Consider the following 12985-nt stretch of genomic DNA (forward strand, 5'->3'; position numbering starts at 1 on the left):
TCCATTATTTAAAAAAACAACAACAAAAAACATCAGTGATAAATTATTAATAAAACTCTGTTAATGAATGTAATAACACAAGCAGATTCATTTCTTCTACAATATACTTCAAACTGCACCTAGTTGCAGTTTTTTTTCTCTCTAGATTTCTTAAATTAGTCATCCTTTTTTGCACACTGATATATTTAATTAATTTATTATTTGAATTGTGATGTCGTTTAGTGATCTGTTCCGTTTATAGTTTTCTAATAGATGTGACGTTGATGCTCTTCAGTGGTCTGCCAATGCCTGTCCACTTCTTATAAAGCCTTACAGTTACTGGACTAAAAACTAAATGAAAGTAAAATTTTCCAAGCCATGTGGGATTTTTTTTTTTTTGTCTTTTTGTGGGGAGGGGCAGCAGTTGGGCACTATAAAAAACAAACGCAGAAGCTTTCTGCAGCTGCAGATGAAAAGGAGACTCAAGAGGAATCCAAACTAACAGTAAGTCTATTTCCTTCCTAGTATAACAGATCCGATTTGTAATATTTGACTGAAAAAAGCTATAAAAATAGATCCTGCTCATTCTGCATAGATGTCCTAATCTAAAAAGTCAGAATAACGTCTTGTATAGTAAAGTTTAAAAAATCGGATTGTTTTTCCAAACAAATTGTCATTATTAAAATTGAATTTAATTATTTTTCAGTTTAGCAGCAGTTGCAGGTGATTGATTCAAAAGCCAAATTGTAAAGTATAAAATAGAATGCATAAAAACTATGTACATTTTTATTATGTTTATTTGTGTTCCTTTGTTTCCTTTGTCCTTGATTTGTTGCTGTTTGCCTTTATTGATCCTTTTATGCTTGCTTTATTGCATTAGAGGATTTTTAACCATTCAACTATTCAATAAAGTATCCATGTTTCTTGATCTTTTTGTGAGAAATCGAACCGGTGTCTGTCCTTTTGTCTTTAGTTAATAAGTAATAAGTTAATCCTGGGTGGCATAGTTTCTTTGACCTTTAAACATCACACTACCACACTTAGATTAAACACCAGTAAAAAGTAGAGAGTGAATATGGTAATGCTCTTTTTGGAGTTGATTAATCATCCTCTGCTGATATTGTGTCAGATAAAGGAGACATAAAATATGTGTGCTGTTGGACGAAGTCCAGTATCAGGGCCTTTCATAAAACGCCTCCCATTTACTGGAACAGGAAAGTGAAAGTGAAAAGCCTGTTAGTTAATCAGTTCATGTAACCATATGAACCATATTAACATGTGGGTCAGGCACTATGTGCATATACTCTGATTATCTTAGCTGTATGTATATGTTTCTATCATAAAAATGAAATAAAATTATTTAATGTCTCATTTTGTTAAATGTCAGTTTTCATGAACAATAGAAGCTATTATAAAAGTATAATTATAAAGTTTTTTAATTGTTTATGTAAGGACGCTGAGGCGGCGTTAGAATCCATGTGCAGTGTTTTATTGTAATCCACAGCAAACAAAGCCGAATTGACAGGCAGAGACATAAACGTGAGGCAGGCAGAGGTTCAAACACAGTAAGGCAGTCCAATCCAAACAACAAAACAGAAGGGCAATCCAAAAGGCAGAAACAGATCAAACAGGCAATGGTTGTAACAGAATGGCAAACAATCAATGATAGAAACGCTCGGTAAGGCAGGTAAACTGGCAATACTTCGCAACAAAGTGATGGCCTAGCCATGCTTAAATGCCAGACAAATAGGATGTGAACAGTGAAGCAGAGGGAGCGGCACACAGTCAGTACTCGGGAGAGGGCTCCCTCTGCTGGCGTGGCTTTACAGAATCCTCCCCCCCCAGGAGCGACTCCTGGCGCTCGACGAGGACGTCCCCGTGGTCGTGGTGCTGGACGGTTGGGTCTGGCTCGGTGGAATTCCTCCGTCAACGATGGATCCAGGATGTCGTGGGCGGCTACCCAAGATCTCTCCTCCGGTCCGTACCCCTCCCAGTCCACCAAATATTGGAGCTGACCCCCTCTCCGTCTGGAGTCCAACAACTCCCTTACCGCATACGCTGGAGTTCCATCAATATCTAGCACTGGAGGTGGCTCCCGGTTCTCGATGTTGGGGTCAGCATCCGGGTGGACCGGTTCGAGGAGGGAAACATGGAAGGATGGAGAGACACTGTAGTTAGCAGGAAGCTCCAACTGGTAGGTAACCGCATTAATCTGTTTCAAGATTTTAAATGGGCCAGTGGATGAATGTCTCAATGAATTCTGTGCGTACTCTGCCCATGGTAGAAACTCGGACCAACGATGCTGTTCACCACCACAGTATGACCTGAGATACCTGCCGATTTCTTGGTTCAACCTCTCGACCTGGCCGTTTGATTGTGGGTGATATCCTGAAGTCAAACTCACGTTAATGTCCAGCTGTTTGCAGAAGGCCTTCCATTCTTGAGAGGTGAATTGAGTTCCTCTGTCAGACACGATGTCCTCAGGTATACCATAGGTTCGAAAGACATGATGAAACATAGCTTGGGCGGTTTCCATGGCTGTGGGAAGACCTTTCAATGGGATTAGTCGGCAGGCTTTGGAGAACCGATCAATAATGACCAGGATGGTTGTGAATCCATTCGACAGAGGAAGATCAGTGACGAAGTCGATTGAGAGGTGCGACCAAGGCCTTTGAGGGATAGGCAGGGGCTGTAACAATCCAGAAGGTAGTTCTTTGGGTGTTTCTGATTGAGCGCAGAATTGTGACCGTGAATTGGAACCTTGTGAAGAACAATGAACATCGTGCTTGGCGTGGATTGAGTCTCTTGGCGCTCTTGATGTACTCAAGGTTTTTGTGATCTGTAATGATCTGGAAGGGGTGAATGGATCCCTCCAGCCGGTGTCTCCATTCCTCAATAGCTGCTTTCATGGCTAGGAGTTCCTTGTTCCCGACATCGTAGTTGCGCTCTGCATCCGTAAGCTTCCTTGAGAAGTAAGCACATGGGAACAGTTTGCCTGGTTGTCCATGGCGCTGGGATAGGACTGCTCCTATTCCATAGTCCGAAGCGTCCACTTCCACAATAAACGGGAGGTTTGGGTCTGGGTGTTTCAGGATGGGTGCGGTTGTAAAGCTGTTCTTGAGATTGTTGAAGGCTTGAGTGGCTTGGTCAGTCCATTTTTGTCGTGACGGTTTACCTTTTAGCAGGGATGTCAATGGTGCGGCTGTCATGCTGTAGTTACGGATGAATCTTCGGTAGAAGTTGGTGAAGCCCAGGAACCGCTGAAGGTCTTTAACTGTGTTTGGTTGAGGCCATTCGGTGACCGCCGTAATCTTTGAGTTATCCATTTCCACACCTTGATAGCTGATGTTGTACCCTAGGAATGAAGTTCGTTGAACATGAAATTCACATTTCTCAGCCGTGACAGAGTTGATGTTTCAGTAGCCTGGTGAGTGCGGTCCTGACGTGACTCTTGTGCTCCTCTTCAGTCTTGGAGTATATCAGGATGTCGTCAATGTAAGCGACTACGTACTTGTTCATGATGTCCCGGAAAATCTCGTTGATGAAGGATTGGAAGACGGCAGGTGCATTGGACAGGCCATACGGCATAACCCGGTGTTCATAGTGCCCCCTAGTGGTCAGGAAGGCAGTTTTCCTCTCGTCACCCTCCTTGATCCTAATGAGGTTATATGCACTTCTGAGGTCAAGCTTGGTGTAAATCTTGGCCTCACGTAGCTGTTCAAGTGCTGCAGGAACTAATGGTAGTGGATAGCGGAACTTAACTGTAACTTGGAACAAGCCTCTGTAATCAATGCATGGCCGAAGTCCTCCATCTTTCTTCTCTACGAAGAAGAAACCTGCAGCTGCTGGAGAGGTAGAAGGGTGAATGAAACCAGAACTGAGGGCCTCTTCAATGTACTCCTCCATAGCTTGACTCTCAGGACGTGACAGGGGATAAATCTTACTCTTAGGTGGCATGGCATTGGGCAGGAGGTCGATCGCACAATCCCAAGGACGATGAGGTGGCAGCAGTGTTGCCTTAGCCTTACTGAAGACCTCCTGAAGTTCTTGATGCATGATGGGATGGCTAAGGGTGTACACTCAGGGCTTTCGATGTTCGTGGTTAAACATGGTTTCAGGATGCTGTGGGTTAAACAGCGAGAGAAACAAAACGGTGACCATTGCGTGATCTCACCATGGAGCCATGAGATAACTGGGTCGTGAACAGATAGCAATGGATATCCTAAAATGACTTCATGACGTGGAGAATCAATGACGTAGAATGTGATTTTTTCCTGATGGAACAGTCCGACTTGAAGTTGCATGGGCAGAGTTTGCTGAGTGATACCTTTTCCGATGGGCTTATTGTTGACAGCGTTGACCTTAAGTGGAGGATTGCAGGATTGCGTGGGAATTTTGAATGCCGTGATGAGGTCTTGATGAATCAGATTGAGAGCCGAACCAGAGTCAATCAGTGCTGTAAATTCAAAGGAGTCACTATCAGTAGAGATCTGTACTGTTGTAGTGAGTGATTCTGTGTTAGGAAGCAAGAGGTTATCAACACTCACCCGGTTGTATTCGAAGGTGCTCCTCCGGGCTTTGAGTGGGCACGATGATTTGCGATGACCTGCTTCCCCACAGTAAAAGCACAGATTATTGACGAGCCGTCATGATCTCTCTGCACCTGATAGTCTGGTGACTCCTAGTTGCATGGGTTCAGGGTTGGCATGATCGTTAGACTGGACAGGGCTGGAAACTGGCTGGGTGGGCATGTTTCCCAGATACGATGGCTTGACGTGTGCATGGTTGCTACGCATGAGATTGTCAATCTTGATCGCCAATGTAACGTAGTCAGAGAAAGAGAGATCCTCACCCTTACACGCCAGCTCAGTCTGTAGTTGGATGTTCAGACTGCGTTGAAACATGGCTTTGAGAGAAACGTCATTCCAGCCACTTTGTGCAGCGAGCGTTCTGAATTTGATGGCATAATCTGCGGCTGTTCTGCGGCCCTGGGTTAACTGAATGAGACGAGTCGAAACATCCTTGCCACCTGCTGGATACTCAAACACATCTCTGAGTTGTTTCACGAAATACGTATAAGATGTACGAAACAAAGGATCAGATTCCCAGACTGCCGCGGCCCACTCAATCGCTTTACCAGTTAGTAAGGACATGAGAAACGCACACTTCTTCTCATCCAAATCAAAGTCACATCCCTGATGCATGAAGTAGATGTCGACTTGCCGGAGAAAGCCTTTACATTGATCCGCTGAACCACTGAATTTATCGGGTAAAGTAAAGCTTACCTTCCTGGGCATAGGCGGTGGTAGCGATCGTAGATGTTGAGTGAGGTAATCGTTAGCCGCTTGAGCCTTAGCCAGTTGGTCTCTGAATTCCTTGAGTACATCGCTTTGGTAAGCGAATGCGGCCTGTAGATTGGAAACATCTGCTGGATTCATCAGTGGCGAAGTATTATGTAAGGACGCTGAGGCGGCGTTAGAATCCATGTGCAGTGTTTTATTGCAATCCACAGCAAACAAAGCCGAATCGACAGGCAGAGACATAAACATGAGGCAGGCAGAGGTTCAAACACAGTAAGGCAGTCCAATCCAAACAACAAAACAGAAGGGCAATCCAAAAGGCAGAAACAGATCAAACAGGCAATGGTCATAACAGAATGGCAAACAATCAATGATAGAAACGCTCGGTAAGGCAGGTAAACTGGCAATACTTCACAACAAAGTGATGGCCTATCCATGCTTAAATGCCAGACAAACAGGATGTGAACAGTGAAGCAGAGGGAGCGGCACACAGTCAGTACTCGGAAGCGGGCTCCCTCTGCTGGCGTGGCATTACAGTTTATTTGTAATAATTTGACTAATATTAAATAATAATCAAACCTTTCTTTTTCAATCATTATTTTTCAGGACAAACAGGCTGCTATCACAGAAAAAACAGGACATTGTCCAGGTGAGTACATTATCAAGATGATTTGACTTGATATAGACTATATATATATATATATATATATATATATATATATATATATATATATATATATATATATATATATATATATATATATATTAGAAATGTTGTAGTCTTCTGAAACTTATTATTGTTTCCAAACTTATTATCAGCATTTTCAGCTGTTATAAGAAACATTCTGCAAATCAGCATGTTAAATTGATTTCTGAATGATGTTCTGTATGTGACATTGTACATTTACATTTACATTTACATTTATGCATTTGGCAGATGCTTTTGTCCAAAGCGACTTACATTGCATTATACTATACATTTGTGTATCTGAGTATGTGCAATCCCTGGGATAGAACCCATGACCTTGGCATTGCTAGTGCTATGCTCTAACCACTGAGCTACAGCTACATTTTTGTATCTGAGTATGTGCAATCCCTGCGATCGAACCCATGACCTTGGCATTGCTAGTGCCATGCTCTAACCACTGAGCTACAGGAAAGCTCAGTGTAGACTGGAGTAATGCTGAAAATGCGATTTTAAAATATATTAATACAGAAAAAAGTATTTCATATTTAAAGAATTTTTCACAATATTACTGTTTTCATGTGTACTTTTGATAGCCTTGGTAAATATAAGAATCTTCTTTCAAAAACCAGAAGTAATGATCAATATAAATTCAAAATCTGGAACAGAAGTGTATATACTGTTTCAGCAAGGATTTTATACAGTGAATTTTAGAAATACCAGTAACACTTTCATTAGTTTCATTAGTTAAAGATTAGTTAATGTATTAACTAACATGAACTAACAATGAGCAATACATTTGTTACTGTATTTGTTAGTCTTTGTTAGTTAAAAATACAGTTGTTCATAGTTTGTTCATGTTAGTTCACAGTGCTTTAAAGGGTTAGTTCACCCAAAAAATGAAAATTCTGTCATTAATTACTCACCCTCATGTTGTTTCACACCCGTAAGATCTTCGTTAATCTTCAGAACACAAATTAAGATATTTTAGTTGAAATCCGATGGCTCAGTGAGGCCTTCATAGCCAGCAATGACATTTCCTCTCTCAAGATCCATTAATGTACTAAAACATATTTAAATCAGTTCATGTGAGTACAGTGGTTCAACATTAATATTATAAAGCCATGAGAATATTTTTGGTGTGCCAAAAAAACAAAATAACTTTTTAAAAGTATCTAGAAATAGCTGATTTCAAAACAGCCCTGATTCATAACGCTCTGAAGCTTCCTGAAGCAGTGTTTTGAAATCAGCCATCACTAAATAAGTTGTTATTTTGTTTTATTGGCGCACCAAAAATATTCTCGTGGCTTTACAATATTAATATTGAACCACTGTACTCACATGACCTGATTTAAATATGTTTTTAGTACATTAATGGATCTTGAGAGAGGAAATGGTGTGCTCCCAGCTAACCAAAATACGTGACTGTTACGTAACTGCAACGTAATTTGGTGACCAAACTTTCGTCGTGGCGACGTAACTAGTTACGTCGTGGCAACCGGAAAAGTGAAAGGTGCCTATACGTCGCCACAACGTAACTTTGTGACGTTGCCAGTTAGTAACTGCGACGTCGTGGCAACGTTGTGTATCAATAGTTGTGTGTTGGTCATCAGTTGGTAATTCTTATATTTATTTATTTTTCTATGGGCGGACATGCAGTAGTTTAACCTAATTTATGTCCTCATTTGCCCAAACTAATGTAAAGGCTATTCCAACAGCTGTGAACGATGAATGCAGACTCGAAATTAATTCAATTCATTTATTTTGAAAAACACACAGAACATGAACAAAACTCCACATAAAAATAATAAAATACACTCAAACTATAAATAAAAACATATAGCCTACAGCGAAACATAAAATAAAAGGATTCAAGATGTTTTGCTCTCAGTATCATTAAAAACATATGCTATGCTAACGTAACATTTTGCTAACATATATTTCAGACGATCAAGGAAATCACAGAGGTAAAAATATTAACAAAAGTACTTAAAGTAGACTGTGGGTAATGTTACTTAACCAATCTGACGCAGTTGTTGAACTTTATTGCTATAAAACTGACGAGAAACACGGAGAAACGTCGACGCCGTCCTCTCCAGCAGCTTGAATGTTTTCCCGGTTGCCATGGCAACTCTAACGGCCACCTGCACTAACGTAAACATAACAATAAAAAAAGGTTTTGCGTCTTTCCAAAGTTAACTTTATACATTTTTATAAAAGCCATTTATTCGTTGTCACCTCGGAAAAATAAATTCTTCTCTCAGAAAAATTAACTTTACACTCATATCAACATACTGTGGGCGTGCGCGCACTCCTTTTGTGGAGGCGCGCGCTGTATGTCACGTCACTATATATAAAAAGCAGTCATCCATACTCTGATTTGGTGAAAAGAAACATTTTTTTTTCTTAAGGGACATTTCAGTCTTGTGTCTGACATTTAATTACACGTTTTATATTGTAAATTCTGGTAATAATAACATATAAAGAATGTGTAAATGATGGTAATGAAATTACGAGCACATGACGTTGCTGTTACGTTGCCAGTAAGTCATGGAATGACCATTATATTACGAATAGAGGACGTATATGGAACGTCCTTGGTAATCTTGTAACGTTAGGAGAACGTACTGACGACGTTGTGATATGGTAATTTGATGGTAATAATATTACAGGCAAACAACGTTGTAGTTACGTTACTAGTAAGTCATGGAATTACCAATATATTACGAATAGAGTACGTATCTGGAACGTTCTTGGTAATCTTATAACGTTAGGAGAACGTACTGACGACGTTGTGAGATGGTAATCTGAAGGTAATGAAATTACTGGCATGCGACGTCGTAGTTACGTTGTCAGTTAGTAAGTCATGACATTACCAAAAAGTACGAATACATTACGTAACTGTTACGTCGTGTGTTAGCTGGGCTGTTGCCTTTTTTACTTTTCAAAACTATGCTGTGCCAAGAAAAAAGCTGGGAAACACTGCCATAGACTGTGCGCTACTTGAACAATCTAGCTCTTAAAAGACAAAGTCCAGTGTGTCAGACTTGGCACTGGGATTATCAACCAAATCAGATATTTACCCCACACTCACCCTGAGGACAGGGCAAAAGGCCCCCAGAATTGATACTTTATCTAAAGTAATATGTATTGCAGTATTTAATGTTGATTAATAAATGTACTGTCATCAAAATATGCTCATTTTATAACATTATTTTGCAGATTATTTTGCTTGCTTAATTTTTCTGAAAACAAGACAATAATTTTTACTTGACTAAAAAAATGCTTCTTTGATTTAAGAATTTTTAGATATTTGGACTAGAAACTAGACAAAAACTCTAAGAAAAGCATTTTTTGCAATGCAATGTTCATCAGGCTTCTTTTCATGTTCTTCAGAAAAGTTTAATCTTGGCAGTTTTGTGCAGAAGAACAAGCAAGGTTTCATGGATGGTGGAGAGGTTTACGTTATGCAATGTCCTTTTTCATTGTTTTTCATTGATATTCCCAGTGCCAAGTCTGACACACTGGACCATGTCTTTTTCAGAGCTAGATTGTGCAAGTAGTGCACAGTCTATGGCAGTGTTTCCCAACCTTTTTCTTGCCACAGCACAGTTTTGATCAGTAAAAAATCCCACGGTACACCACTAAGCACTAAAATAACTAAATTGCACAAGCATGCATTGCTTCAAATGGCATTTTAGAACTGGATATTATATTAAAAGTAGTAGTCTTGAGCTTAAGTCAGGTAGGAACAAAATAAGGTCATTTAAGTAGAACAAATTTAAATATCATCCCTGTTGGGCACAAACCTTGTATTATTAAAATAAACACTGTGCTGTCAACACGACAGCCAGTAGTACAGTTCCTCAACAGACCGTCCATACCAGCGTGATGAATAAATTTATAAATTAAATGTTATGAAAATGTTTTAACAGTCTTGGTGATTTATTGGTGAGACTACAGAGCTCTCATTAAGAGCTAAATTGAAGAACTAATTTGAAGTGATGGTGGATAAATGTGTCTGTTTGGCGCGGCTGTGCATTATCACACTCCATGTGCTGTAAAGACAGTTTTTTCGTGATGTGGTAATGATCAGCTGGCAGGTTCCTTATCACACACACCTGAAATAGCATATTGGGAGTTTTCGTTTTGCTATTTGAGTTGTACTCACTTCTTTTGTATACTGTTTTTATAAACTGATGTACAATTATTTCCTTTTCCTTTAAACAGGTAGAAAAAAGCCAGAAGACAAATAGACTTTGTCAGTCAGCTGTTAACAACAATCAAAAATGAGCAGCAAAATGTGGAAAATATGGAAAACCACTAAAAAAGACAACAGCAATGGTGTTGCACATAATATAAAGGAAAAATTGAGCACAGAAATACCCAATGGAAGCAATGAAAACCTACCCATATTTAAACTCAAACTGTCTGAAACATGGAAGAACAGTGACGGATTCTGCAGAAGAAGCACGTTTGGGAAGAATGTCACAAAAGAGAACAAGACCATCATGATGATCGGAGCCACAGGTTCAGGAAAAACCACTCTAATTAACAGCATGATCAACTACATTCTGGGAGTGGAATGGAAAGATGACTTCCGGTTTGTGCTGATAGATGAAGGGAATGAGAAATCCCAGGCTGAAAGTCAGACTTCAGAGATCACGGCATATCAAATCAATCACATGGTTGGATTCCTGGTCCCATATTCTCTGACCATAGTGGACACACCAGGATTCGGTGATACCAGAGGAATCTCACATGACCAGAAGATCACAAAGCAGATTCAGGAGTTCTTTTCAGCCCGTGAAGGGATCGACAGCATTGATGCCGTGTGTTTTGTAGTCCAGGCTTCACTTGCCCGTCTGACGCACACACAGAAATACATCTTTGACTCCATTCTCTCCATATTTGGGAAGGATATTGCTGAAAACATCCTTGTGCTGGTCACCTTTGCAGATGGGAAAACACTTCCTGTTCTCGAGGCCATCAAAGTCTCTGGGGTGCCCTGTCCTAAAAATAAGTCTGGAGAGCCTCTTCACTTCAAGTTCAACAACTCTGCTGTGTTTGCTAACAATAAATCTGCAAAGGATGAGGAGTCTGACTGGGAAACGTTTGACCAAATGTTCTGGAAGATGAGATTTTCTAGCATGAAAAAATTCTTTGCATCTCTTATCAAGATGGAAACCAAGAGCTTGACTCTGACACAGGAGGTCCTAAAAGAGCGACAGCAGCTGGAGGTTAATGTGGAAGGCCTCCAGCCCCAAATCAATGCTGGTCTGACAAAACTGGATGAAATCAAGAAGACAAGAGCAGCTCTGGAGCAGCACAAGGCTGAGATGGATGCAAACAAGGATTTTGAATATGAAGTAGAAGTAAATGCTCCAAAACAGATCAAAAACACCACTGACTTCTACTTAACCAACTGCCAGAAGTGTTACTACACATGTCATGACACATGCCAAATTGCAGATGACAGTAAAAGAAATAACTGCTGGGCCATGACAGATGGAAAGTGTAGGATCTGTCCTGGAAAGTGTGCTTGGAATGTGCATTTTAATCAGGAATACAAATGGGAATATGTCCCAGAAAAGAAAAAGGAAACCTATCAAGATTTAAAAAAGAGATTTGAGGATGCACATGGACAGGTCATGTCAAAAGAAAAGATCTTCGAAGAACTTGAAAAGGAGCTTGAGGAAGTCCAGGATATTGTGACTGGACTAATTAAAGAATCTCAAAAGTCTTTGGAGCGACTGGAGGAAATCGCCCTCAAGCCCAATCCTCTGTCCACCCCTGACTACATCGATCTGATGATTGAGTCTGAGAAACAAGAACGCAAGCCTGGATTTAAAGATCGCATTCAGTCTTTGATGGACGTCAGGAAGAAGGCAGAGATCATCAGTAAGGTTTTCACAAGAGAAGTGGTTCCGGAGAACTTGAAAGAATACAAACCTGCAACAAGAAAACAAGAATCATCCTATGATCCAAAAGTCCTTTTCAGTAATGTAATGTAATAAATATTTTTTTAAAAAGTAAGCAAAGTAAAACTTTAACCTTTTATCTGCTCTTACCACAGCTATAAACAAGTACATTTGGTTTGTGGTAAGATGCCCTGCATGCATTTTTATTATACTTAAAAATACTTCAGCTTAAATTCTTCATATGATGTATAATACACACCTGTATGATTCTGCATAACAGCTTGTTACATGAAAAAAAGTAAATATCGTCTAAAACTGATTTATAGTATACTAGGGGTGCAGCGGTTCAGATCACTCACGGTTCGGTTTGTATCACGGTTTTAGGCTCACGGTTTCATTATGGTTCGGTATGTGCTATGTTCAGGGAAAAAATTACTACTGTACTACTAAGTAAAAAAAACATAAGAAAAAATATATCAAACAGCACAAATAAATGCAGTAAAGCAAAGATACAAATAAATATAGCTTTTCAGTTTATGTAGTTTTCAGGATGTTTGTTGTTTGATAAACATTAAAAACACATTCAGACAGCAGGAATGCAAGCGCTGCTGTCTCTTTAAGACGTACAGTAATCAGTACACTGATACTGAACACATGCGTTCTTTCTCGAGTGTATAGGTTCGCTTAAGACATAACCGACAATGCTTGCTAGCATACTCGCCAAGACGGGCATGTTGACATAATTTTGTGCGAGTTTGTCCATTGAAGCACTTGAATGAGACCTTAAAGGGTTAGTTCACCCAAAAATGAAAATTCTGTCATTTATTACTCACCCTCATGTCGTTTCACACCCGTAAGATCTTCGTTAATCTTTGGAACACAAATTAAGATATTTTAGTTGAAATCCAATGGCTCCGTGAGGCCTTCATAGGGAGCAATGACATTTCCTCTCTCAAGATCCATTAATGTACTAAAAACATATTTAAATCAGTTCATGTGAGTACAGTGGTTCAATATTAATATTATAAAGCCACGAGAATATTTTTGGTGCGCCAAAAAAACAAAATAACGACTTATTTAGTGATGGCCGATTTCAAAAC

The 12985-nt window shown here is 39.8% G+C and overlaps 1 protein-coding gene across 1 annotated transcript; it reads left to right on the forward strand.

The window, feature by feature from the left end:
* The first annotated feature begins 439 nt into the window (after positions 1–439).
* Positions 440–12734, forward strand: LOC137024732 (uncharacterized). Its single transcript, XM_067392585.1, has 3 exons — positions 440–483; positions 5886–5928; positions 10195–12734. The coding sequence occupies exon 3, from the start codon at positions 10254–10256 to the stop codon at positions 11976–11978; it is 1725 nt and encodes a 574-aa protein (XP_067248686.1). The 5' UTR covers positions 440–483; positions 5886–5928; positions 10195–10253; the 3' UTR covers positions 11979–12734.
* Positions 12735–12985: the final 251 nt, after the last annotated feature.

This window comes from Chanodichthys erythropterus, chromosome 8, assembly GCF_024489055.1.
Source record: "Chanodichthys erythropterus isolate Z2021 chromosome 8, ASM2448905v1, whole genome shotgun sequence".
NCBI lineage: Eukaryota > Metazoa > Chordata > Actinopteri > Cypriniformes > Xenocyprididae > Chanodichthys > Chanodichthys erythropterus.

What these genes read in the sequence shown, in the direction of transcription:
- LOC137024732 (XM_067392585.1), top strand. Translation starts at nt 10,254, where the DNA reads ATGAGCAGCAAAATGTGGAAAATATGGAAAACCACTAAAAAAGACAAC.